Source organism: Lonchura striata, chromosome 1A, assembly GCF_050655825.1.
Source record: "Lonchura striata isolate lonStrDom1 chromosome 1A, ASM5065582v1, whole genome shotgun sequence".
NCBI lineage: Eukaryota > Metazoa > Chordata > Aves > Passeriformes > Estrildidae > Lonchura > Lonchura striata.
The window spans coordinates 5,232,722-5,257,124 of NC_140741.1; the positions used below are offsets into that span (position 1 = coordinate 5,232,722).

The 24,403-nt window shown below is 43.6% G+C and overlaps 2 protein-coding genes across 11 annotated transcripts in view; both read right to left on the minus strand.

Annotated features, from left to right (window-relative positions):
* Positions 1-747: 747 nt before the first annotated feature.
* Positions 748-17,190, minus strand: NOBOX (NOBOX oogenesis homeobox). Of its 3 annotated transcripts, XM_085568530.1 has the most exons (8): positions 14,250-17,190; positions 13,770-13,876; positions 13,542-13,660; positions 12,514-12,647; positions 6,558-6,834; positions 5,764-6,071; positions 3,437-3,745; positions 748-2,866 (listed from the first exon to the last, which is right to left on the minus strand). In XM_085568530.1, the coding sequence occupies exons 1-8, from the start codon at positions 14,848-14,850 to the stop codon at positions 2,841-2,843; spliced, it is 1,881 nt and encodes a 626-aa protein (XP_085424656.1). In that variant the 5' UTR covers positions 14,851-17,190; the 3' UTR covers positions 748-2,840. The 3 variants fall into 3 exon arrangements, with proteins under 3 accessions (XP_085424656.1, XP_085424655.1, XP_085424654.1); XM_085568529.1 differs by having other exon boundaries at positions 748-3,742; XM_085568528.1 differs by having other exon boundaries at positions 748-3,745.
* Positions 17,191-20,042: 2,852 nt separating this feature from the next.
* The window catches only part of ARHGEF5 (Rho guanine nucleotide exchange factor 5), a 33,215-nt gene continuing 28,854 nt past the window's right edge, over positions 20,043-24,403 (minus strand). For all 8 annotated transcript variants that reach the window (XM_085568526.1, XM_085568525.1, XM_077783202.2 and 5 more), the window contains 6 exons: positions 23,997-24,086; positions 23,526-23,680; positions 22,700-22,861; positions 22,253-22,323; positions 21,818-21,922; positions 20,043-21,611 (listed from right to left, as the gene is read on the minus strand). In XM_085568526.1, the coding sequence (XP_085424652.1) occupies positions 21,457-21,611; positions 21,818-21,922; positions 22,253-22,323; positions 22,700-22,861; positions 23,526-23,680; positions 23,997-24,086 (738 nt within the window). In that variant the 3' untranslated portion in view covers positions 20,043-21,456. The remainder of the gene's footprint in view (positions 21,612-21,817; positions 21,923-22,252; positions 22,324-22,699; positions 22,862-23,525; positions 23,681-23,996; positions 24,087-24,403) is intronic.

Consider the following 24,403-nt stretch of genomic DNA (forward strand, 5'->3'; position numbering starts at 1 on the left):
TTTGTAGAAAATAGTGGCTTTTTGCTGGCCAAGGCACAGAGGAAAAGGTTAATATACCGAATTTACCTGGTTACACATCAGCTATTTAGAAGTAGCAGAAGTTTAAAAATTAATTATGCTAAAATATGCAAATAGGGGAAAAACATGCACACATGTGCACTATCAGCTGAACAATCACAATTTGGGCAACTGGACAAAACCCCACCATGCTTTTCTTCTGTGAAATTAAGTTTGTGACAGTACACTCACTCTCATTTCCAGTCTTACAGCCATGGTACTGCATGAGTCCAACAGAAATACATCCACAATCTACCTTGCCAACTCAAAAAACAACTCAAAAAAACCCCAACAACAGTTGAGAAGACACTCAGCTTTCTCTATTTGCACCAAGTCTGACTCACTTCAAAATCCTGACTCCTTGGCATTTCCAGTTCAAATGACAATACAGAGGCAAAACAATTCTCCACACTTCAAAGGAGTTTCCAGTCAGGAAGCCATAGAATTTGGAATTTTGATCCTGCTCACCCTAACAAAATGAGCCTTCTTGAGACTTATCTTGAAAGGGGAATAGCTAATGAAAGCACCCATGGTGTCTTGTCCAACACACACCTAATTCCACTACAAATTGCAGCAGGGAGAACACCACGAGGAGCCTGGAATGCTGGGATTCCAAGATACCAGTGTAGCATGGATTGCACATGCAATAGGAGGATGGAAAACTCTTCATCTTGGTGGGACTCCTACTACATGGTCAAGGGCTGTCACTGCTTTTTCCAGAGGCAGCACTGGGAAAAAAAATCCTGCCTGTGGTTAACTCTGGTTTGGCTCCAAAGCCAGCAGGAGCACAGAGAGGATGGATCTGGCCATCCATGTACTCCCAGGTACCCACCCTTTCCTACTCTTTCTGATAGGAAAGAAATCACCATTCAAATGTCCAAGCCCCGCTGTACCTGGCAAGTTTAAGGTACAAGCATGGAAATAAAACAGACCATTTCCAGAAAAGTCTATGTTTTATCCAAAAGCTTAAACGCAAAGGACTGGCCATTTCAAAAATTCCACTGTGCTCATTCACTCCCCAAACCTTTTGAGATTGCAGCACATAAAACTCAGTGCCACATTTGGACTGGGGATGCTGTAGGCAGATTTTGTGAGCTGCCACCAGACCACATACCAAAAGCCTATTTCTGAAAATGTGCATTTCTCAAAAAGCATACTGAATTATTTTCTTCTTCATTCTAGGAGAAGGGGCAGGTAGGGCTGAACAAGCTGGCATTTTGTTGGTTTTGTCCTCTTCCAAACCTGGAAGGGCTGGTTTGGGATCCAGGCAAGATTCCCACCCACTCCTCACTATGAGGAATTTTGTTGTCATCACCAGGAACAGCTTTCAGAGTGATTTGTAATTGCAATAAAAATTCCTATTCACACCTCTTGGAAATATTGGTTTAGGCTGTTCAGCTGAGGATGAGTGAAACAAGTGTGAACTAATGCACATTCCCAACCATTCTCAGCTTATTACAGGCAAGAACTAATGTTTGATATAAGAAATGGAAATTCTGGAATAGCCACACAAAGCTGTAGACTCAAAATCTGTCCCTGTCTATACTGCTTAGTCTTTCAGTAGTGTTCAGCCACTGCCAGACATAAACCAGTGTTTTACAGGAGGAAGAAAAAGGAGAGGAGCTGCAGCATCCAGCTCCTGCCAGGCACTCCACGGCCAGACTGCAGAGGAACTAAAACAACAGGCATTACCAGGTCTTATTTCACAAGGTACAAGAAGGACACCCACATCACAGTAAATATAAATATATTTGGGCATTGTCTGTGTCTAAAAGCCAGTGGAAAGACTCGGGGTTAAACACAGCAAGTAACCAAGGAAATGCATGGCCCTCTTCCTACAACACAATGCTCCTTCCTCACAGCAGAGCCTGACATCCATTTCAGCCACTTGTATTACACATGCTGCACATGTAGATGGCTACAGCTCCTCTGGGAGGCACAACTCCTGGGTACTGCAGCTCTCAGCATGAACAGTCTCTTCACTGGAGTCCTCTGCTGCTTACCACTGATTTTAGGGACACATTTCATTTGTTCCCCAGGCAAAGCAGGAGCCAAAAGGATGAAGCCAAGTTCAAACAGATCAATTCAAATGGGATGCTAAAGCAATTAATAATAGACAGGGATCTGGTTACACCACCACCAGTTATAGTAACAGTCTTGCTGCTGTTTATTGTTATAGTTTTACAACAAAAATAATTTTTTAGAGGTAGTTCAAGGCTAGCACCAAATCACTGCTGGACTTCCAAAGACACTTTTTTTGCTGTCTGAAGTCCCAGTTGCTGGAGTTTCTCCTCCTGTTTTGCATATATCTTATTTCTCCTGGTTTATCTTCCTGTGTATTCCAGGACAGCAGCCAGACCTTCTGATACTTGCATGATCTGGAATTTTCACCCATGGGATTCTGGTTCCTGCATCAGCTCTCTCCTGTCTGAGGGCTGGTCAAGGTTAGAATTTGTTAAGAAGGATAAAGCCAGGAGATTTGCCAAAAAAAACAAAACAAAACAAAACAAAACAAACAAAAAAAAAAAAACCCAAACAGAAAACCTACAGAGCAGGAACTTTTATTGAGTGAAATATCCATGTTTCTTTTGCCAGCAAGAAAATACTCATGGTAACAAAAAAAAAAAAAACAAAAAAAAACCCAAAAAAAAACCCCCAAAAACCAAAAAAATTGCATCTGTTGCAAATAATATTATCCTTGTCTCTTTTTGACTCTTCTTTTGCAGAGTTTAAAATAGCAATTTTTCCATTTTTCCTCTTCCTTTTTTTCTCAGAGTGCAGCATTAGTCATTAATTTCTTCTTGAATTTCTGTAAAACAACCCCAGATTCATAAGAAAATGTGACACAAAATAGCTTGAATTTTTCAGATGTTTTCTATCTCAAAATTAGACATGCACCCCCAACAAAGACACCCTTTCAAAGAATATTTATGTCATATGACAACTTTCAACAATTCACCTTTCAAAATAAGGTAATTCAACTTTCACCTTTCAAAACAGAGTAAGGTAATTCTGTTTCCAAGTTAAAAGCCTGAGAATCTAAACAAAAAACCCTCCCTTCCCCTTCTCCCTTCTTGGTTAAGATTTGCCTCGAAGAGAAGTGTTCATGCCTCTGGAAGTCTTAGAAATAATCAGTTCTGTGTAGCCATACAGCTCACAACAGACGATGCTGGAGAAAATACAGAACTTTACCACCTATTTTGCTGACTTTTCTGTCCCCATTTCAAAAACCAGATGGATCTAAGAGCTAGGGAACTGCCTCAGGCAACAGCTCACAAAAAACCATACCCCACATTTTTCATCCTTCATTCAGGGGAGCTACTGCTGTCTTACAACTCTTTCCCCTCCTCCTCCTCCAAGAAAACATTTAGCTGGTTACCAACAGTAGTGTCTCCTTTCTTGCTGCTGCTCTCAAAGTCCTCTTTTTCAGCAAGTGCTCCCAACTCCGGCTCTGTTTGGTAGCTCTGGTAGGAACTTTGCTCTGGTGGTGTCACTCTCTTTTGTTTTCCAGTCTGTGGCATGGATTCCAGCACTGTCCCGTTGGCCACTTGAAGGAGATATGGCTCTGTGAAGTACTGCCCTCCTGCCATGCTAGAAAAAGGCATTTGGGAATGCATCTGGTTGGAGAAAGTTGCTCCCTGCATATAGAAATCACTCCAGGGCACATCTGGATAGGCAGGGATGTCTGCTGAGGGAAAAGCCACCAAGAAAAGAAGAATAATGAAAATAATGGAAGAATGTCTATGTACAAGGTGTGTGTGTTGTGCTTTACTCAGTGCAAACCCAGCACTGCCATGCAGTAGACACCACACACAGAGCAAGGATCACTTTGCTCTTTACACTGCAGTGTATTCAACCAAAACATGGTTCTTAGGAAGAAAAGCTTACAAAGTTAATAGCATTGTTATAATAAAAAAAAAAAATCCATGCCACTCAGCACTGATGCTGAGTGTATGTAATGATAGTAGAGACACCCCCCAGGTTTTTTTTTCCAGTCACATTTTCCAAGTTAGCTCTGCCAGGCATAAGATGGATACTTAATCTTCACTTTCATTTATAAAAGCTGTAAACCAGGAATGTTTTGTTCATTAATATCCATAATTCAAATAAGCTGCTCACTTGCTTATGTGCTGATATAAGACTCACAGGTGTGTCTGCACTAATAAGCTGGTTTCCAGCCCTGCACTTTGGGAATCCTGGAACCTTTTCAGGAAGAAATTCTTCCCTTGTGAGGGTGGTAAGGCACTGGAACCTAGAGGAGTTGTGGCTTTCTCACTCCTGGAAGTGTTCAAGGCCAGGTTGGATGGGGCTCTGAGCAACCTGGGATAGTGGAAGGTGTCCCTGGGGGATGGAACTGGATGAGTCTTAAGGTCCCTTCCAAACCAAGCCATTCTTAGGATTCTATGATTCTGTGAATTTGGTCATCCCCATGGCATAACAGAAAAGCCATTCACTGCTGATTTTGTTCTGGACGATAGTATGGAGTAAGAGAATATAAACTCTGCCTCTGTTCCTTTGACAATCTTCCAACTTCACCAGCTTGCACCTTTACACACCCCTTGATGCTCATGCAACATGCCCCAAGGAATGCAACACACACTTGGGCATCAAGCTAGAAATGCATTTCATTATATGCAGTCTGGGGCACAGCTCTCTCATTATTTCTGGCACTTCAGACTGAAAAACCACAGAAAATAATAATTATAGCTTGGAATCAGAGCAGGCAGCAGGGCCAAGGGTGTTAGGTAGCATGGGTGCTGCCAACCTGAACAATGTCAGCTCTGAAGAGTGGGGACAGGAGCCAGCTTGCAGCCTGATGTGAGTCAGACTGAGTCAGACTTCCCTCCCTGACAAGGTCCACAGAACTGGTACAAAAACAGCAGCAGCATCTGTGGGCTAAAACTCTTTGTTCCTTCATGTCATAAGACAAGGGATGGAGCTTTTGGAGCGTGACCTTAATTCAACAAACCTGTCAGTCCAAATGAATTAACTACAACAGTTTGTCATTTGATTATAGTTGGGCTTGAATAACTTCAAAATACAAAGCCCAGACACAAAACAAGGAGATCAACAATGCCATTTTTACCTAGGTTTTTTTTCCAGAAAATTATGTTAGAGTGCCTTCATCTCAGTGCTGCTGCAAATTCAAGTCAGAGGAAGAATCTATGTTCATACTTTGTTATGTCTCTCTCTTCTTTTGCACTACCCTAAGATATATAACATGATTTCAAACTGGTTTCTGCAGAAGCCAAACAGAGAAGACTGTTCTTCCTCACCACCTCCAACTATGCCATCTGCTGTGGCACCTTTTCCACTTTGCACCCTTGACTCCCACCACATGCAACAAAGGGATGTTTGTGTACACAACAGGACACTCCTGGAAAACAAAAGTTACGTCTCCAGTCCAGTCAAAACCTCTGCACTATCTGACACATTCACATTTTATGCTCTTTCTGACATGTGCAGTCTGGGTAGTAACTTTTGATTCAAATGAATGGGTTACTCAGTACTTAAAAACAAAAAAAATAAGCATACAAGGAAATTAAGTGAGAAAAAGATGGGCACATCTATAGATTTGTGTAAGCATGTGGACCATTCCTTCTTTCTGTCACAGCCATCAGTGAACCCACTGATCATGCTGAATGTTTCAGGGTATTGTTTAGTTCCTCCTGAGGAGCAAGGTGCCAAAATAATTCCGAAATTTACCTGAATTGCCACCTGGCTGCTGTGGCATGACTGGTTCCTCCGTGTGGTTTTGTACATAGCCTTGTGTGGCTCCATAGGTTATGGCTCCACTGTTGCCAGGTAAATCGGGGAAAGCTGGATGGGATTCCAGGAGTGTTGAAGGAGGAAGGTGGTCACTGGACAACATATTGCTGGCCAGGTGACCTTGGTGACACAACTGGGAGAGCTGATAGATTCCCCCCTGGCTGCTGAACTGACAGTAGGTGTCCTCCAGGTTGTCTGCAGGCTCCAGCTGCTCCGGGTAAGGGCAGGAAACTGGTGAACTGAAGCTGCAGGGAGCAAGGAGAGAGGCAGCCCAGAGATTAAAGGAGGGTCAACAGCTACACCAACCTGTCCCATTAACAACTGTTTTATTATCAACCCTTTCTCCCAAATGCCAGGCACAGGATAATGACAGCAAAAGCCACTTGTGCTTTCACAGCAGGATTCTTGAACAATGGGTGTTAGTGGGGATTATTTTCCCACTCTCCAAAGCACGCCCAAACTTTCACCCTCACTTTCACTTGGCAGGCATGCAATTCTGAGAACACTCAGAGTACAGGTAGCACCTGTCTCATAGCAAGCACCCTGTCCTATATTATGCACATTATACAGCTTTTCATACTCCCTTTAAAGGCTCTTGTCACATCTGCCTCTCCCTTTTCATTAACGCTCCCATCTAATTCCTCATCCCCTGTCCCACATTCACCCTCCTAAGGCTTCTCCCAGGGGCTGCTTTTTTCATCTCTCTCAAAGACACTCGCATCTGCCCCTACCCTTGGTTCTGGACGCCGTAAGAGAAGGCATCCCTGAAGCCATTCTCCTGGCTGGCCAAGCTGCATTCCCTGCCGGGCGTGTCCAGCATCAGGGGGACAATGTGGCTGTCGGGGTCGAAGGCCAGGCCGAGCGCCAGGCTGGCCCTGCGGATGGGAGGAGGGCTGGGAAGATGAGGGAAGCACTCCGCTGTGCCGCTGGGATTGAAGTGCAGCTGCGGCAGCGCCTTGCTCTGAGCTTGCGTTTCACAGGGTGCCACCACTCCTGCCACCGAGGAGGCTGTGAATAAAACAGAGACTGTCACACTGTGCTGTCACACTGGGAATCTGCAGGAGCAAGCAGAGTGAATGACAAGAGGAGCAGGACAGAAAAGCAATATGCCAGTGAAAGAGTGGAGGTTATTGATGGGAATAAAAGTAAATGAGTACCAGCGCTGCTGCTGTGAAACAAAAGGGAGTAGTAGCAAGCTCTCTGGAACACAGGATGTTTATTGGTTAAATAAAATTACCTTTGTGATTTCAGGCTCTGCATACTATCTTTATCCAGCTCTCAAGAAGGCAGCCAAATGAGGCAAAGTACTTCTTGGAAAAGAGCCAGGAACAATCCCCCAGTCATCTTCCATTTCTACTGTCCTCTGGGAGGAGTGTGCAGCACAGATCACCCTTTAGAAAAAATGAACTGTGCTTCGAAAGAAACAAAGCTGTGCCTTTACAAATCCACTGTCTAGGCTGTTTTGAAACACATCTTTACTCCAGTTTGGCCTCTGATGAGTCATGCCAAAAACAAAAATTAAAAATGCAGAGATGGCAGCTGAAGGTCCTTGGGAAAAAGAAAATGGGAGATGGGAAAGGAAACCAACACCTTTTGGTTGGTAGAAGAATCTTGTTTGGTGACCTGTCTCCTCGTCACTGCTGGAAAAGGAGAGAGGAACAGTTTCCTACAGAACAGCCTCTGTGGAAAGACACATAGAGGAAATTAAAGATCAGAATCAGGTATGCTGGTGATCCAGAGTAACAATTATACACGAAGCTCGGGAAGCTTGGGCATAGTGCAAGAAAATGAGGCTCTCTCTTATTATGGCAATTAGCAAATGGTTTCTCTCTTCACAAATGCAACCATCACGTGTGCAGGAAGCTGCAATTTCTAAAGTCTAGCTAGGCTGAACCAGCTAAAGGATGAGGAAGAGAAGAGAAATATCACCCAGCTGCTCAGGTGAAGCTCTCCCACACATGGCAAAGCTTTCAGGTAAAGTCTGTGGCTGCACTTCATCCCTGCAGGCATAGAGAGTAACAGCAAATGCAGTCCACCAGGTGCGACTCAAAGGCCTTAAACACAAACCTAAACATAAAGATGCCACAACAAGTATTAGCCACCTTTTGAGAATTTTGGAATGCATGTCCAGAGAGCTGATGAGGAGTTTCCACTTCAACATCTTGCAGCACTGTTTCTCCGATTGCCCAATGTGCTGGGCAGTTTTGTGCCTTTTATTGCACCTTCCCACATTCTAGTTTTTTCCAACTCTCTGCAGCCATGGAGAGAAGGAATCAAATGTTTCAATGAAAACTTTCCAAGTTTTCAATAGCCCTGATTTTGGGCTCACTTAGAAAACTGAAGCAAAATCTAGGATGGCATGTCTAAAGCATTCACATGCCCAGGCAGTTCTCAGTGATTTATTTTTTCTGTTTGAACACAGCATTTATCCATGCCAGGCAGCATCTCAGATGTACCTGTTGCATTCCTGAGTTTTGGCTTAGCCAGAAATGAAACTGAAGATCTCTTCTGATTTTTTAAAACCCTTCTTTAGCACTGGTTGTCCTGACCACTGTGCCCCAAAATGTTCACACAAACGTTATGGAACAGCAGCCATGGGGAGCACAACTTACCTGAAAAGCAGTCTATATCCAGGTAAAGCTCCAGTTCAGTAACGACAGCTCTTCTGCAGATGGCTCTGCTCTTCCTCAGGATGAACACAAGCAGCCCAGAAAATCACTTCTAAACCCACTTCCATACCTACTGAGAATAATTTAAATTTTTTTTTTAATATTTTCATCACTGAGAGCAGGTAATCTTTGTGGATCATGGCAATAGGATTCCCAGGCAGTGAGACACCCTTGATCTCCAAACAGCTGGTTCAGCCTTTTCTAAAGGCTCCTCTGCTTCTCTGTCCTTTCAAAGAGACACTGACATTTTGTCTTCTAAATAAAGTCACAAATGCAGTAAGAAGAAGCAATTCCCAGAGAAGTCATATCTGCTGAATCTGACAAATCTACAGAAGATTGCAGAGTTGTTCCATGAAGAATTCTGACCCCTGGCTTCACATAATGTTTACACTGTACAATTCTGTGGCTCTTCCTGATGCTGATGTAGTGAGAGAACCTCAGAAGGCTTTCCAGTGAACATGGGAATGTAATAGTAGGATTTTTATTTCTTGTTTCCGTTACTTCTGGGTTCTCGGTCCATGAGACAACCTTGGGAATTTCCGGAGAGCAATTTAATCATTTTCACCTTCAGATCTCTGAACAAGTCCTGGCACTACAATTGACTTAACTCTAGAATGGTTATTCTGTTTCCAGCCTTTATGGGAATCAAGGGCCATCACAAAGCTTTTGATAGATTCATCCTTGTCTTGAAATTATGAGAAAATATTTTTTTTCAAAATTTGTTTGAAAGCTGGAGTCCTGTAAGTGAAGCCATTGGAGCTTGTGATTTATTTACTGTTCTTTGACAGGCCATATCCAGCTTCATCCAATTGATCCCAAGATTTCCATTACAATCCCATCTCTGCCAGTGAATTTAATCATCTTGCTATTTGCTTAAGAGTTACCTGCACAGGCTGGGCTCCTGACAGGTGTCTTCAGCAAGGCAAACACATGAAACAAAGGATTTCCTGCAAAAGTACCTGTGGGGCAGAAAAATTTCCTCCCACAAACCAGAGGCACAGAAAGGAACTTTTCTTTCTAATGGGTTAATTCTAAAGAAAACATAAGCCAATGAATCACAGATACATATGTCTGTATCAGTAAGAAATCTCAGAAGACCAAGCTTCAAATTGCCACTGTCTAAAAGAATGCCATTAATTTCAATCATGCTGTCTAGCAAAAGTGAAAAAAAAAAAAAAAAACCAACAAAATATTTCTAAGATCAAAGCAAGTTGAAAATTGAAGTTTTGAGTCACAAAAGGCTCTTATGGCAAGTAGTGTGGCTACTATATACAAATCAGAAGCTGTAACTGCCAGCAGGGTAACACTCATCTCAAATACAACTCACTGATATTTTAAATCAGCTTATTTGGAGAACTGGTAAAAACAGTTGGACATTAAAAAAAAAAAAAAAAAAAACCACACCAAAACAAAACAAAAAAAAAAAAACCCACATACCAACAGTCAGAAGTACTGGATAGAGCAAGGATAAACAATGGAAATTGCAGCACTGAACACTCTGCAATGTTCCCATGCACTTAAGTAATGTTCTTGTCCTGCTGAAAGTAGTTAAAAAGTAAAGAACCTGAACAGCCACTCCAGCAGGTCACACTCTGTGGGCCCAACTGCACCACGATGCAGAAATCAGAGGCTTTTGCTGAAACCATCCATGAGCTGTTTTCACAAGAGACACTATTAAGCAATTGGTTTTTCCTTGTATATTGATAACCTTTTTCATTCATCTGTTTCCTCTTTTGTTTTGCTCCTGTTAATTTGGATTTTATCCTATCCAAGTTTTGGCTCCTTCATCTTCTGAGACACTCTAATAAAGAAAGCAGGCAGTCCATGGTGGCCCTATTTCTAGGCAAGCTTTTTTTCCTGAACAAGGATACTGAACAGATTCAAGTTACATCGACTTTCATTCTCCTTCTTTTTAATTTTTTGCTTTCATTTTTAAGGAGAAGAAGTCTGACTTTGCAATGGTAAACAACAACAAAAAAGTGAGTTTCATTCTCCACAGCTGTGTTATCTTGCACCTAGTAAGGCAAAACTGCAACTGGAGCTTTCCAGGTGATTGTGCCATGCAGATCTCTCTTCTACAAGGAGTCTCTACAAGTAATATCAGTCTTTTCTCTCAGAGAGGACACTTGCCCTTTTTCTTCCTTACACATTGCACCAAGAATTCAGATGAGACCTTTCTTTCCTATCAGAAAGAATTGCTTGTGTTTTCCACATGGAGAGCTGCATCCCAGTGTGCAGATCGCCCAGAAAGGGATCAATGCAAGCAGAGGACGAGATCATGTCCCTGAATTAAACCATTTCTCTGACAGACATTATCTAACAGGGCAAATAGCTTCATGCTGAGAGAGAGTAGGTTTAGGATGGATATTAGAAGGAAAATCTTCCCTGTGAGTTCCTGGCACAGGTTTCCCAGAGAAGCTGTGGCTGCCCCATCCCTGGCAGTGTTCCAGGCCAGGCTGGATGGGGCTCTGAGCAACCCGGGATAGTGGAAGGTGTCCCTGCCCATGGCAGGAGGGATGCAATGAGATGATATTTAAGGTCCCTCCCAACCCAAATCATTCTTTGATTCCCTGATATTCTCTCCTGACTAATCAGTGTGTCAGCAGAAGTACTTTAGGAATTGGGAGAGGTTTCTAAGACATGAAAATCAGAGGATATTTGGTTTGTTTCCTTTAATTGTTTCGCAAAATCTTGGTTTCTATCCAAAAAAAGAAGGCTCAACAGACTTCACTTCATCACTCTGAAAGCAGTGAATTACTCAAACACTTTGACCATACTTAGTCTGTTGCAAGAAGTGGAAAAACTGGAACTGACTGAATTACAGTTAAAAAGGTCATTGGACTGACTAAAGGAGTCCTTGTCCTGAGAGGATGACAGGCAAATTTAAACAACAGAAGTACCAGATTAGGTTATAAAGAAAGTATCTCAATTACATACTTTTAGCAACACATGAAGCATTCTAAGCCTTACAGGTGGTTTTCACCACACCAAAATATCTTTAAGGTAAAAGCACTATTAAACAATTTGAGTAATTCTTAGAAAATGAGTTGCAGGAACTGGCCTTAATGCTGATATATTTAGAATACAACGAGAGGACAGTCATAATGGCATGAAATTCCAATGAATTAATTACACTGGGAAGCAGGAAAACACACATAGAAGTACCACATGTCAGCACATCCACTGCTTGGGATATCCATCCCTAAGGAAGCAGTGGAGTCCTCATCACTTTGGAGATCTTCTCATATTGTGCCAACTTGGAAACACAAACATATCCAGGAAACGCTTTAAGGAATACTCTCACTCCAGGGAATGCTCTTGGACTGCACACATCAATAAACAATTAGACAAATCCTCTCTCATTGCCATCAAGCTTTTAACAGAGCTCGGGTAGAAAACTGGTTGAACAGCACACCCTACTGACTTAAACCAGAATGTTTCAATCTAAACCAGAATATGGGAGTGTTATCTGCCACAGAGAACATCAGAACCAGCATAACACTCCTCATGTCCTTCACAGCAGCAGGACCAGTGTCAAACAGCTGTTATGGAAGAATGCCCTGCTCAGTTGTCCTTATGAAGTCCTATTCAGAATTCCTTGCTGGCTTGTGCTAGGACATAAACAAGGAAATCTTGTCTCCAGAACTCGTTGCAAATCTGTCTCCAGAACTAGCACAGAGGCACCACCATGCTGGTACATAACTGGTAGAGACTCAATCAGCAGTGAGCTGCCATACCTACAATCATAGAATAATTGGAAGAGACCTTAAGGACCACTTCATTCCATCCCCCTGCCACGGCCATGGACACCTTCCAGCAGCCCAGGCTGCTCAGAGCCCCATCCAACCTTCAGGCAGAACAGCCCCAACTTTCTCAGCCTGTGGAGTGACGTGGTGTCACTTTTTGCACTGATGGCATAAGGCTCTGACATGGCCTCTCCTAAAGCCTTTGGGAACCTCCCAGCTCCACCAGCTAATGCTGCAGCTGTGCAAAACACACGTGCTGGTCGGGGTCTCACCTGAGGCAGAGGTGGGTGATGCAGGCTGTGTGCTGAGCAGGCTGGAGCAGATCCCAGCTCCAGGGTCTCCTCCCAGCACGCCAGGCTGGTCTCCAGCAGCGTCGGGCAGTGGAGGCACAGGCAGAGGAGGTGCCCTGCAGCAGACAAAGAGGACAAGACAGGGCATTATGATCAGTCATGCATTCCTCTATCTGACAAGGGGCAGATCCTACATCACCAGCAGGTGCAAAGGGAAAGCACTGGCTGACTACAAGTGCAAGGAGTGCTGTATCAAAAATTTTGGGGAAACAGCCCCAGGTCACTTGAATAGGAGAGGCAGCAGGAACAGTGCAATGAAGTAGGGTGCTCTCCAATCTTCCACTTTAATTTTTCCTCTTCCACTTAATTTTTCCTCTTTCCATTCTGTTTTCTTCGTAAGAGACTCCAGATTGCCACAAATACATCCCTGTGGAGATTGATTTCTCCCCTCACACATTCACCATCCCCTGAAAGACCATCTACCCTCTTACACATTCCCTTTCCCCCCATTAATGTCCTCTGCTCACATATGAAAAGTGCTACTTTGTATTTCTTCAAAGAAGTCCGTGGCTTTCTAAGACTGATCTAAGCAAGCAGCATTTCCATCACCAAGTGAAAATTCATGGAAATGGAAAGTAGTGGTGGGAGAACTGGGTTAAAAGAATCCCCAAGGACAACAAAAGCACCTGGCTGATGCATTCACAGAAACTAAAAATGAAGAGATGATTCCGTAAATTTTTCCATCTCACCTCTTGCTCTTTACATTATTTCATCCAGAGCAATTTCAATTGTTTTATTTCAAAATTAATTTGATTAATCTGTGTTACAAGCTAATCACAAGGACTTTTAAGAGGGTCCATCACAATTTGCCCAGAAATCTGACAGGTTGCCTAGGTCCAACTCAATGCTCAGCTGTTCACTGTTAAAAGGTGAAGGGGAAATGGCAAAAGAAAATATTTCATTTCTTAGGTCAGTTGTGGAAAAATGAGAAAACAGAGTAAGTTCCTTACCCATAGCCCTCTGATCCAAAGGAGACTGACTGAGTTGATGATGCTGGATATTTTCTGTTGCCTTTTATACTCAACTTCTGCAATTTCCGCCACTTTGCTCTGCGATTCTGAAACCAGACCTGAAAAATGGGAAGAAAGGAATGTATTCAGGGAAGGAACTATCTAGACATGGGGACACTGACATGTCCCAGTCCCTGCCCATCCCCTTCCCATCCCAACAGGCATTACCAGGATACGCTGTGGTGTCACACCAACCACAGCTGCAATCTCTCTCCTCTTCTCATTGTCAGGATAGTGGTCTTCCTGGAACATCTTCTCCAGCTCTCCTAGTTGCTCTGGGAATGATGCATTATCCATAGAGAGAGAGAAAAGGGAAGTATGTGACAAGAAAATAAGAAAAAAAATTAAAAAGAGAGGGAAACAGAAAAAAAAAAGAACATTTTTACTATACTTGAAATACATGAATAAAAAATTATTTTTTAAAAATAAACAACAAAAATCTTCAGCTGTTTCAAAAGCAAAGAGCATTGCTAGTGATGCTTCAAATGAAAGGCACTCAGCAGCCTTTGTAAGTGGAATTCTTCACACACCTAATGGTATGGAGTGCAGTGAAATACCAGTTAGAGCAGATCAGCACTGGGAAGGGAACACCAAGTGCCACTGGCACTGCCAATGTAACTGTGTGCCAGTGTGTGCCCTGGGATCTACCTGCACTATAGAAGGTGCGGGATTTCTTCTTGACAGGTAAGGAGTTTTTCCCCTTGGCCACATCACAGCTGCCTCTGCACCCCAGGACTGAAGAGCCCTTGTAGGAATTCTGAGCTGCAGCGCTGCCTGGAGCACCTTTGGATTGGTGAGGGGCCAGGCCGATCTCCTCCTGCCTGCAGGGAGCTCCAGCCACTCCACTGGATGCTTGCTTAGATTTTTCCTTCTTCTCCTCCGTTTCAGTCCCAGCAGGGCAGCACATCTCAGAGTGCTCTCGTGACCCTGACTGACCTGTGGGCTCCTGTGCTAATCCAACCTTCGTGTCACTGCAGAAATCCGATGGTTGCTCACACGCCGAGGCAAAGTCGTGCTGGCCGTCAAGGACAACAGAGCCTTTGGAAGATGACCCAGTTGCCTGCAGGGTGCTGCATCCCCCATCATCTTCCACCTTCTTTACAGAGCTATTCCCGTCTTCTATTCCCAAGTTATCCTCAGCTATTTCTTGTCTGACTGTGCCTGGGAATGCAGGTAGCACACTGCTCCCTGCACCATGATCACCAACAGCATCAGCATCCACCACAAGGTGCTCTGGATTCAGCAGCATGTTCTCCTTCTCATCCTGGCACTCTGCAAGGCAAAAACGGGAGGAAAAAAAACCCAAACCCTACCCCACATGTCCACTGCCTAAGCTGGATGTGCCTGGGAGTTTCAGTTATAGGGGAAGGAAAAGCCCACAAAAAAACAAAACCCAACAGCGACAAGAACCTGAGAACTCAAAATAAAGACAGGTGCTGCCAGAAAAGCAACAGCAAAGAACCTGATATGATCAATATGGAGATACTCAAATGTGTGATGAGAAAAGCCTCATTTTAAAAGTAAACTATAAAGTACAGAAGAGGGTCATTCCAGACACAGAGAATAAAGGGAAGCTTGCATATTACAAATACAGTAGTGAGAAAACAGCCTCAGGGATCATACAGGTCTCTGGAATAAACAACAGAACAGAACAAAACAAAAACAGAAAAAAAAAAAAAAAAAACCTGACAAGATCCTGTCACCTTATTAAAATGAGCAAAAGAAAGACAGAAGCAAAATTCTGATCTACTGTGTCAGCAGGGATTATCTGACAAAGGTCATCACTTTTTTACTTTTGTAGAGTTCTATCATACCAAAGCTGGCCAAGCCAAAAACCATTAATTGTACAAACTTCTAATAACTGCCTTAAATTATTTCTCTGCAGCTTCAGCCACACTTCTGAATAACATATTTACAAGATAGGGGGATAAAGACAAAATTAGGTACAGAAGTTCAACTAAGTTTAACAAAGACCACAAACCGTGTTATAATAAGATAGACTAAATAGTAGAAGACAGTTTAGAAAGAACACAGCAAGAGAAATAATTAAAATAGACAACAGAATAATACCTTACACTTTCCCAGCTGGCACATACATTTCCAAATAAAAAGTTCCAAAAATCTCCCGAGTGGTTCAGAATGTGTGAGTCTGTGTCATTTCTGCTACTTAATTTTTTTTTAAAAGTGATTATTTCATAGGAATAAGAAGTAGAATAATAAACCCAAACCCACGTATTTTGAGCAGACTGTTGGCAGCATTTCAGTAGCAGATGACAACAGAGAAACTTGATAGTCTAATTTTTTGGGGAAAATATAAAAATAATTTCATTTCACTGTGCTCTGCTTTTGATATATATTGGTGCAATGTCAAAATAAAGGATTTGCTTCTGCCTTGATGTCTCTGAAAAAACTGTCAATCAAAGAGGAGCACCACAATTCCAAATAGACAAGAGAAACTTCACAGAAGTATGAGGGGATGGCAGGCTGCTCTGAGAGCATCTAATTTGCTTTTTATAGGAGAACCAAATTAGCTGCAGGAGAAAGAAACAGAAGCAGAAAACTATGCAGCTATAATAATTTGATCTTGTTAAGCAGCAACAAGTTTCCATTGCAGTTAAATGAGATGAGATATCCTGATGGGGAGGGTCAAGAACTGAATGAGGAAGAAGATGTCTAGGGTCTATATAATTCCTTTTTCCACCATCCTCCTGGTTGCATCTGAGCTTATCTCGCTCATTATGTGAGAAAATAGAGTATTTTCACATCATTTGAGCAGAGTTTTTACTTGTTTCTATGCAAACCCCAGTATGTGTTTACACCACAAAATAAGTGTCCAACTCTTACGTGGGTACCTTGTATCTATAGAAGAAATGGACACCTGGGAGTTTAGTATTATTTACAGAAATAGTCCTCCAAGTGAAAGTAAACGGCTGTGTTTTAATTCTAGAACAGATAGCAAAGACCTCCCAGCCATTTGGGACTGCCAAGGAAAAGCGCCGAAATGAAAACCAAGTCTGGAGAGAAAGATGGGCCTTCCTGGTAACAAAGGGACTTATAAAACCACACCTTCCTCCCATCATTGAGAGACCAGACCGAGCATAACTTTGTCCCACTTTTAGAGAAACAGAACGTTAAACAGAAGTGCCTTTAACGAGTGGGAACATCAGGAATAAGTATTCTGGAACACCTGGCACACTTGCAGCAAGCCAAGCCCCCTTTTCCATCGCACAGCCACCGCCTTAGACATTCCTCGGAAAAAACCAAAGGTTTTTCGGGTTGTTTGGGGCATTTGGTACAAAGCCACCTGAACACACAAATGGGAAAGAACAGGGGGAAAGGAACAGCCTCAGAGGTCCGGCACACAAGGAGGGGCAAACTGCGCAGCGGGGCAAGGTGCGAACGCGAAACCCCGAGGCAGCGGGAGATGCTCGGCGAGACACAAAGGAAAAACCCCCTGCCCCCGGCCAGGTGCTTTCGCAAGTCGGGGACACGAGGCCCAGGACGAGGAAGGCTGATGAGCGCCCAGCTTACCCTCCCCCAGGGCTGCTCATTAGGCTCATTGCCGGGTGCCTCCCCCCGGTCATTAAGACGAGCCGGCATCCCTCCCGCACGCCCTTACCGCCGCCCGCGCCGAGCCCGCCGGCCGCCCGCCGCTCCTCGGCCGCCCCGTCCATGCCGCGGCCCGGCCCGGCCCGGCCCGGTTAATGCCCCGCCCGGCCGCCCGAGCTGCCCGGCCCCGGCCGCCTCATCAGGGGCACCTGGGCACGGCGGGGCGGCCGCCCGTGAGGGGCTGAGACGCGGCCGTGTGCGCCTTGGTGTTGTGAAACTCGTCACCCCTGCGTGAGGGGACCTCGGTGTCAGGATGCTAGACCCAGTTCTGGGCTCCTCAGTACAAGGAGCTGATGGACAGGGTCCAGCGAAAGGAAGCAAAGATGCTGAAGGGTCTGCAACGTTACAGGGAGAGGCTGCAGGGGCAGGGTCTGTTCTGGCTGCGGGAGACTGAGAGGGCATCTCATAAATATAATGAGATTTTATATATATATATATATATATATCTCATTAAATATATTGAGATTAATATTATGAGACATATCTCATAAATAATCTTTAATGGGTAGCATGAGGATGGTGCCAGACTCTTCAGTGATGGCCAGCGACAAGACGAGGAGCAATAGCCATGAGCTAAACCACAAAAAGTTTAATTTTAACATGAATAAGACCTTTATTGCATAGAGAATGTCAGGGCACCGAACAGCTGCCTAGGGTGGGAATGGAGTCTCCCTCTCTGAGGACATTCCAAACTTATCTGGAGTACCTGCTCTGGATGAGCCTGACTAGACCATCTCTAGAGATGCCCCCCAGCCCTGAGAATTCTGTGATTCTGCTCTTTTCCTGTGGCCTGGCAGCAAGACATTTGTTTTAGGTGTCAGCAGCTTCTGGTTCTTCAGCAGCTGGGCCTGCAAGGAGCAAATGGCACATCCTGACTTCTGGGTGCTGTAATTTGTGTCCTTTCAATGCTTAACAATTCTTAGTAAAAAGTAGACTCCTAAGAGAACAGCAGCCGGCAGTGTTTGCAATGAAGAATGAGACTGGTGTTCTGATGCACCAAAACAGAACATCCTTCATCCTCCTCCCGTTTATTGGCTCATCATCATGTTGCTGGCATAGCACTGTTCTCCTCCGGACTCAAAATTCCTGTCCTTATTTCAAGGTTCACTTTTGGCTTCTAAGGCCTTGCTTCTGCACATGCTTTCACCAAGAGTCATTTCATCAGGTTAAACAAGTGTAAGCTGAAAGATCTGTGCCAACATTTTGGAGCCAGGGTAATTGGTCTAACAGTGCACCTGGTTCAGCCACCAGCTGCAAGAAGTTGGTGCTAAAATGGCATTTAATTTGTTAACAAGATTCAGCTGACAAGACACATCTTGGAGGGTCATGGGACCTCTTCAATATTAGAAAAAAATGCAAATACAAAAATCACTATCTGCTTTAAAAGTTGTTTCTGAGGAAGGTTGTGTTTCTTCACAGAACTCTGGTCCTAATACCACAGTTTTTTGTGAAAATAATAACTGTGGAGAATGCTTTCATTTATTTTACTTGAGCAGGGACTAACACATTTCTCCAGCACTAGGAGTTTTTGGGGGCTTTTTGAGCCATACATACATTGCGAATAGCAGGAAAGTGTTGGGCTTTGCATGACATACCCTATGCTTCTGTTTAATACTGATTTTCTGGTAGATCAGGTAATCCACATTAGATAATGTGGGGAGACATTGTGACACAGTAGGCGCTCCACTAACTTGATTCCTGTATTGTGAATGTGCAATTGGGAGGGATATTGTACTAGTTTGATTAAGTTTGTACAAATCAAAAGACAGTCAATCCATTTCAAAAAGCACTTCAGTGTAGATTTGTTTATGGATTTTGGTGAAAGGATGGTGCTGGGGCTAAAAGTTTAACTAAATAGTGAGAAGTTGAAGCCTGCCTGAAATGTAAGAAATCAAAGTAACCTGGGGTTTAAGCACTTGTTCTTAGAAGTGTAAGCTGAACTTTAAATGCTCCTCAACATACAAAGGCCTGGCATCAGGAAATAAAGGCTGTACCTGTGATGGGGACAAGTTAACCTTTGATCCAACTAGTTATAAAGAGTCTAGGAGTGCTGTCAATCGTGACAACAGTACCCTTGAAGTGGAATTTTAACAACATACAGAATTAAGCATATGTTAATGCTTAATTATGCTAAGCATAATTAGGCATGAATACATGCCTAATTCTGTATGGGAGGCTCTAATGAACAATCTTCCTGCCTGCTGAGGTGTTGAACAGATGACTTCCAATTTAGAATGGGGATATATGTGTATGGCTAGCTCCTCCTGGAAGAAGCTGAAGTGGATGTGTGAGATGACCTTACACAGACATGCTGAACTGATCCCATGTCCCACCTGAGACACTGACAATCCTGGGGACTGGGAACTGCATAAATTCATGACAGCCTGGGACAAGCAGGCATTTGGGATATATGAATATTCTGGGTCTTGTGGAGGATTATAACCCTTCTTGTGCGAGTCTGAGGTAGAGCTCTGCTTTGGCTCTTAGCTCAGGACCAGCTCCAGTCCTTCTGGAAAAAAAAAGTGTTAGCAGATTGTTGTCTGACCATAGATTAAAAGTTGAATGACTGGGTCCTGTCTTTCTGCTCTCATCCCTTCAGCTTACCTTCAGTAATGGATGACTAACACCACTGTGGAAGAGCTGCAGCATCAGCTCTTTAGGGCTGGGGATAATACTGAAGAACCTTAAGGCTGGATAAACCCAGCTTTCCTCACTGTTTGTACTTAAGTCTCTTAGAAAGGAAAATTTTAGCAAAAAAATACTGCATGTATATTCAGTAAATTGAATTACTTACATTTGATAGGAAAACCTAAGTAGCAAGGCAAGCAGAAAGCTTTTTAACTGGAGAAGTGCATGAGTTTATTAGGACTAAAAGCAACTTTTTTTCTTTTAATCCAGCTAAAATTATTGATATAAATAGGCCATAATAAACTATTCTAGATACAATGTAAATGGGTTTTAAAGGCAGAATGTTACAAATACAGAAAGCTGGAAATACAAAGGAAACTAATTCTTCAAATATATTAAATGCAAGAGGCTACACGTGGCTTTCTTTGGTGTATTGATTGTTAAACTTGATCTTGCATTGACTGAGCTAAACACTTTAACACAGAAACAGTATTTTACAGTTGAAGGAATATCCTCAAACAGACAGGTTTTGCATGTAAACTGGACTTAAAACCAGAGGAGTCCTTAAAAAGAACAAAGACCCTGCTGCATACTTTGACTTTATCTACAGCGGCTAAATATCTGTGTTCTCCATAAGTGTGCAAAATGGTGCATGCAATACCACATCAGCAATCAGAGTAAGAGCAGCAGTAAAGTGCCACTTCATTGCATGTGCCTAGTCCTGGTTATTCTGTATGGGGCGTGTACCAACACGAAATATAAATCTTTGTCAAAAGTCACTGATCTTCCAGGGAGAGGCAGAGTAAAAAAAAAAAAAAAAAAAGTCAGTTCAGATGGCTTGGTGGGATGCTTGTTCAGAAGAGAAGTGACCTTTGTGAAGCAGATTCCTCAGCATGATACCTCTTATGTGGGGAAAACCATCGCAGTGGCTTCTGAAAACTCTGCTTAATTCCAACAGATTTTGTAATGCTATCAAGGACTCTTAACAGCATTTGGGTACAATGAAATATTTGCCTATCTAAACCCCAGTAGATTTGCATGATCTAATACATAAATTGCCCTACGTGGAAATTACACTATGGAGATCAAATGCCATGAAGGTATCCAGAGGATATTCAAACGGAATATTCTCCTCAGCTCTGTTGTGCTTTGCACTTAGCACCTTCCTTCTCTAGAACTTGAAGCTCTCAGGCTGCTAATACTAATGAATTTAGCCTCACAACATGCAGTGAGGTAGGTAAGTTTACCCCCATTTTGCAGATGGCAAAACTGAGGCAGAACTCTGAAGTGACTTGCATAAGGTCCCGCAACTTGTCAGTAGCAAAACCAGGAATATCTTTTCAGAAGTCCAGACCTCAGACCTCTCTCTGATTTAAGTCCCTCCCTACTACCACAAAGCAAGCAATACATGCAATCTTTATCCCTCCTCTTGCTGCAGTAGTCCTGTTGACACAGAGGAAGTTTTTCCTGATTGAATTCCTGCTTTCTTTGGCAAAAAGCACCTAGTCCTGTCAAAGTGCTGTGTATTATGCTCTTCGCAGAGGCATTTCTTCTGAGGCACGATAGAAAAGCCATGGCATCCCCATGGCAGGGAGACTGTACAGGTCCAAACAGAGTCTTATTTCTTGCAGAAAACCTGCTGCTTGGCATTCTTCACCCGTTGCTCCTCCTTCAGGTTCTTCTGCCGCACGTGTTTGCTGGAGATGTTTTCCACGTGTTCTGAGGGGAACCAGCCTCTCTCCCGGTCTGAGAGTTTTACTCCTTCTATCCACCCTGCGGTGTGGGGAAAAGCACAACGTGAGGCAAAAGTAATATATTTTTGTCATTGTTTCCCATAAAAAAGCCCCCTCTAAACAGACCCTAAGAGCAAAGGAAAAGATCCCCTTTCAGCTTCCAAATAAAGCATCCTGAAGAAGATGAAGAATCCCTCTCTCCTCTCAATCCTACAGTTTAAGACAGCCACTGTTCATTCTGCTCACCATCATTGCTGTACTGCATAACCATGATGATATCTGCCTTCTCCAAAGCCAGCTCATCGTTTTCCCGAGCCTTGTAAGTCTTTATGCACTGAACCTGAGGTGCATCTGAAGGGAAGGAAAGATCACATTGATATATTGGAAAGCAACAGTAAACCTGTGGGCATCAGCTCACATCTCAGAGGAGGTGGAGAAAAAGGAGCTTCCCAAATAAAAAGCAGGGAACTGGAAGGGACACGGCAGGTCTTTGTCTAAAATGAAGCATTAAAACATGTAAAATAACTGGCAGCACCCAGCACTGAGGGAAAGCCCAGGAGAAGGTTCTTTATCTACAAAACCCCAAGTACCCTGCCTTGGAATCCTTCTGGGGTATCCCCCCTCACAGTGACTCCTGCGAGCCAGCCTGCCCCCACTGCTGCAGCAGGAGAGCAGTCTCACCAGGGCATTCCAGGAGGTCCGGTTCTCCCCGCGGAGGAGCCAAAGCAGAGATCCACCTCAGCTTCTCACTGCTGGAAAACAGCACAGAATAGGTATCAGCACTCAGTTTGAGGGACATCAGCCTGGTGACTGAAATGGGGTGGGGTGGAGGGTGTTTGTTCACAGAAAGGGAAGCAGAGAAAGGAGGTGGGAAAAGGCAAAATTTCCCATTTTTGGAGGCTGATGGTATGACATAATGTGGTAGTATTGTATGAGCAGCTATGATGAGAGAGGAGGAAGGTGTTTCACAAGGAAATAGTTACAGCAGGAGGATGCTTTTCAAGACTTCTGCTCAGCAGCTGCATTTGGTATTTCAGCATTTGAGTAGCTGAGGGACCAACCATCAGGCTATTAGGAGGTGTCTGGCCATGGTAACGGGATACACCAAAGGTAAACTTGAGCTCTTACTGTGTCTCTGTCCGAAACAAGAACTCCACTCTTTTTCCCTGGTTATTCTGAAGCAGAAAAAGACGGAAGAGATTCTTGTTTGCCCCGTGGAGTTTCATCTCGCACTTTTCCCCGCGCACGTACGAGAAAGCAGCGTGGTCAAACACAACGAAGCGTCCGCCCCTGCAGGTCAAGAGGAGGAGCAAAACAAGGTATGAGTTTTAAGGTGATGAGGGTTACACACTGAGTCGTGTAGTCTGCAGGAAAGCAAAAAGCTTTTAATGAGTCTTCATCTGCTTCAGACATCCTAAGCAGTGCTCTGTTAGAAGTCTCAGAATACCAGAGAAGAGAGAGAAAGGATTTAATGAAAAGGGTAGAAATACTAAGCTCTGTCCTGTCAGAATATTATTTGGTAGCTTACAGCTTAAAAACAAACCCACCACCCTCAAAACCCCAACACAACTAACCAACAACTCTTGACAAACCAGTGATTTGCACATTCACTAGTCCTCATACTGTGCTTTAGGAAGAAATTATTTACCTAGTAAAACTAGAATAAATGGTTATTGTTCAAATGTTTCAGATGGTAGAGATGCAAAGGCAGATGAGAACTGCTGCGCTAGGGACCACAGGGTATGTTTTTTTATTACAATATATAATTAAGAGTTGGGACTATCAATTTCCACATACTTGCATGATACTCACATCAGGTCGGGACAGGAGAGTGACTTGACAAAGGCTGCCACTTGCTGGCAGGCAGAGGGAAAGGACTCTGTCATCAAAGCACAGACACCAAAAGAGACAGGTATTTTAGAAGGGGCAGCAAGAATTGTGTTGAAGCACTCACTCCTTGGGCCGAGACAGGAGCAGACAGTCATTGAAAAGGTGCAGGTAGATGGGCCGGGTCATGACTTTCCATTTTGGACTCAGGTTGTTGAAGTCCAGTGCTGTCAATTCACCACACTTCACAAGTCGCCTCGACTGTGAGATGAGTGGGAATATCTGCAAGACAAAAATAAATATTTATGCACAAGACAAAAGAACCCTGTGAGTTTTAGATTTGCATTTTTGCCTTTCTCTTGAGGAATTGTGCTTTCAGTTCTCCAGCTGGAGAGGTGTTAAGTCATGGCAAGCACCTTCATGAGAAGGCTGACATGAATGATTGGGCAAGGGAAGCACTGATGAAGAGCTGGCCTGTGGATAATGTTCTGGTTCAACAGCTGTATGTATATCCTAGAGGAGAACAGAAAGTGGCTCTGTGGGGAAAGCCAAAAAATACATTAGGCTACAGCAAGGCCCAGGGAATGGATGAGCTCACCTTACACTCAAATTCAATCTTCTGGCTGAGGTAGATCAGCTCTTCAGTGCTCTTCATGCGCTGGACATTCTCATTGCAATCCTTGATGAGCTGCAGAGGAAAACAGATGAGCAGTGAGGTGGGAGCAGAACTGCATTGGTGGGATCAGTGCTACTCCCAGGAGCCCCTCAGGTGTCAGCATAAGTGACAATCCCTTTGGCATCCTCCTGCAAAATAGTATATATTGCAATCAGATAATATTCTGAGTTAGAAGGGACACACAAGGATCATTGAGTCCAACTCCTGGACCTGCACAAATGCTCCAAACAATCCCACCCTGTGCATCCCTGAGAGCATTGTCCAAATGCTCCCAGAGCTCTGGCAGCCTTGGGGCCATCACCATTCCCTGGGGAGTCTGGGCAGTGCCC

What these genes read in the sequence shown, in the direction of transcription:
- NOBOX (XM_085568528.1), bottom strand. Translation starts at nt 14,850, where the DNA reads ATGCTGCTGAATCCAGAGCACCTTGTGGTGGATGCTGATGCTGTTGGT. An exon ending in TGACACCACAGCGTATCCTG is followed by an intron (nt 13,661 to 13,769) that starts GTAATGCCTGTT and finishes CCCATTTTTCAG; the next exon opens with GTCTGGTTTCAGAATCGCAG. An exon ending in TACGGCGTCCAGAACCAAGG is followed by an intron (nt 6,072 to 6,557) that starts GTAGGGGCAGAT and finishes TGCTCCCTGCAG; the next exon opens with CTTCAGTTCACCAGTTTCCT.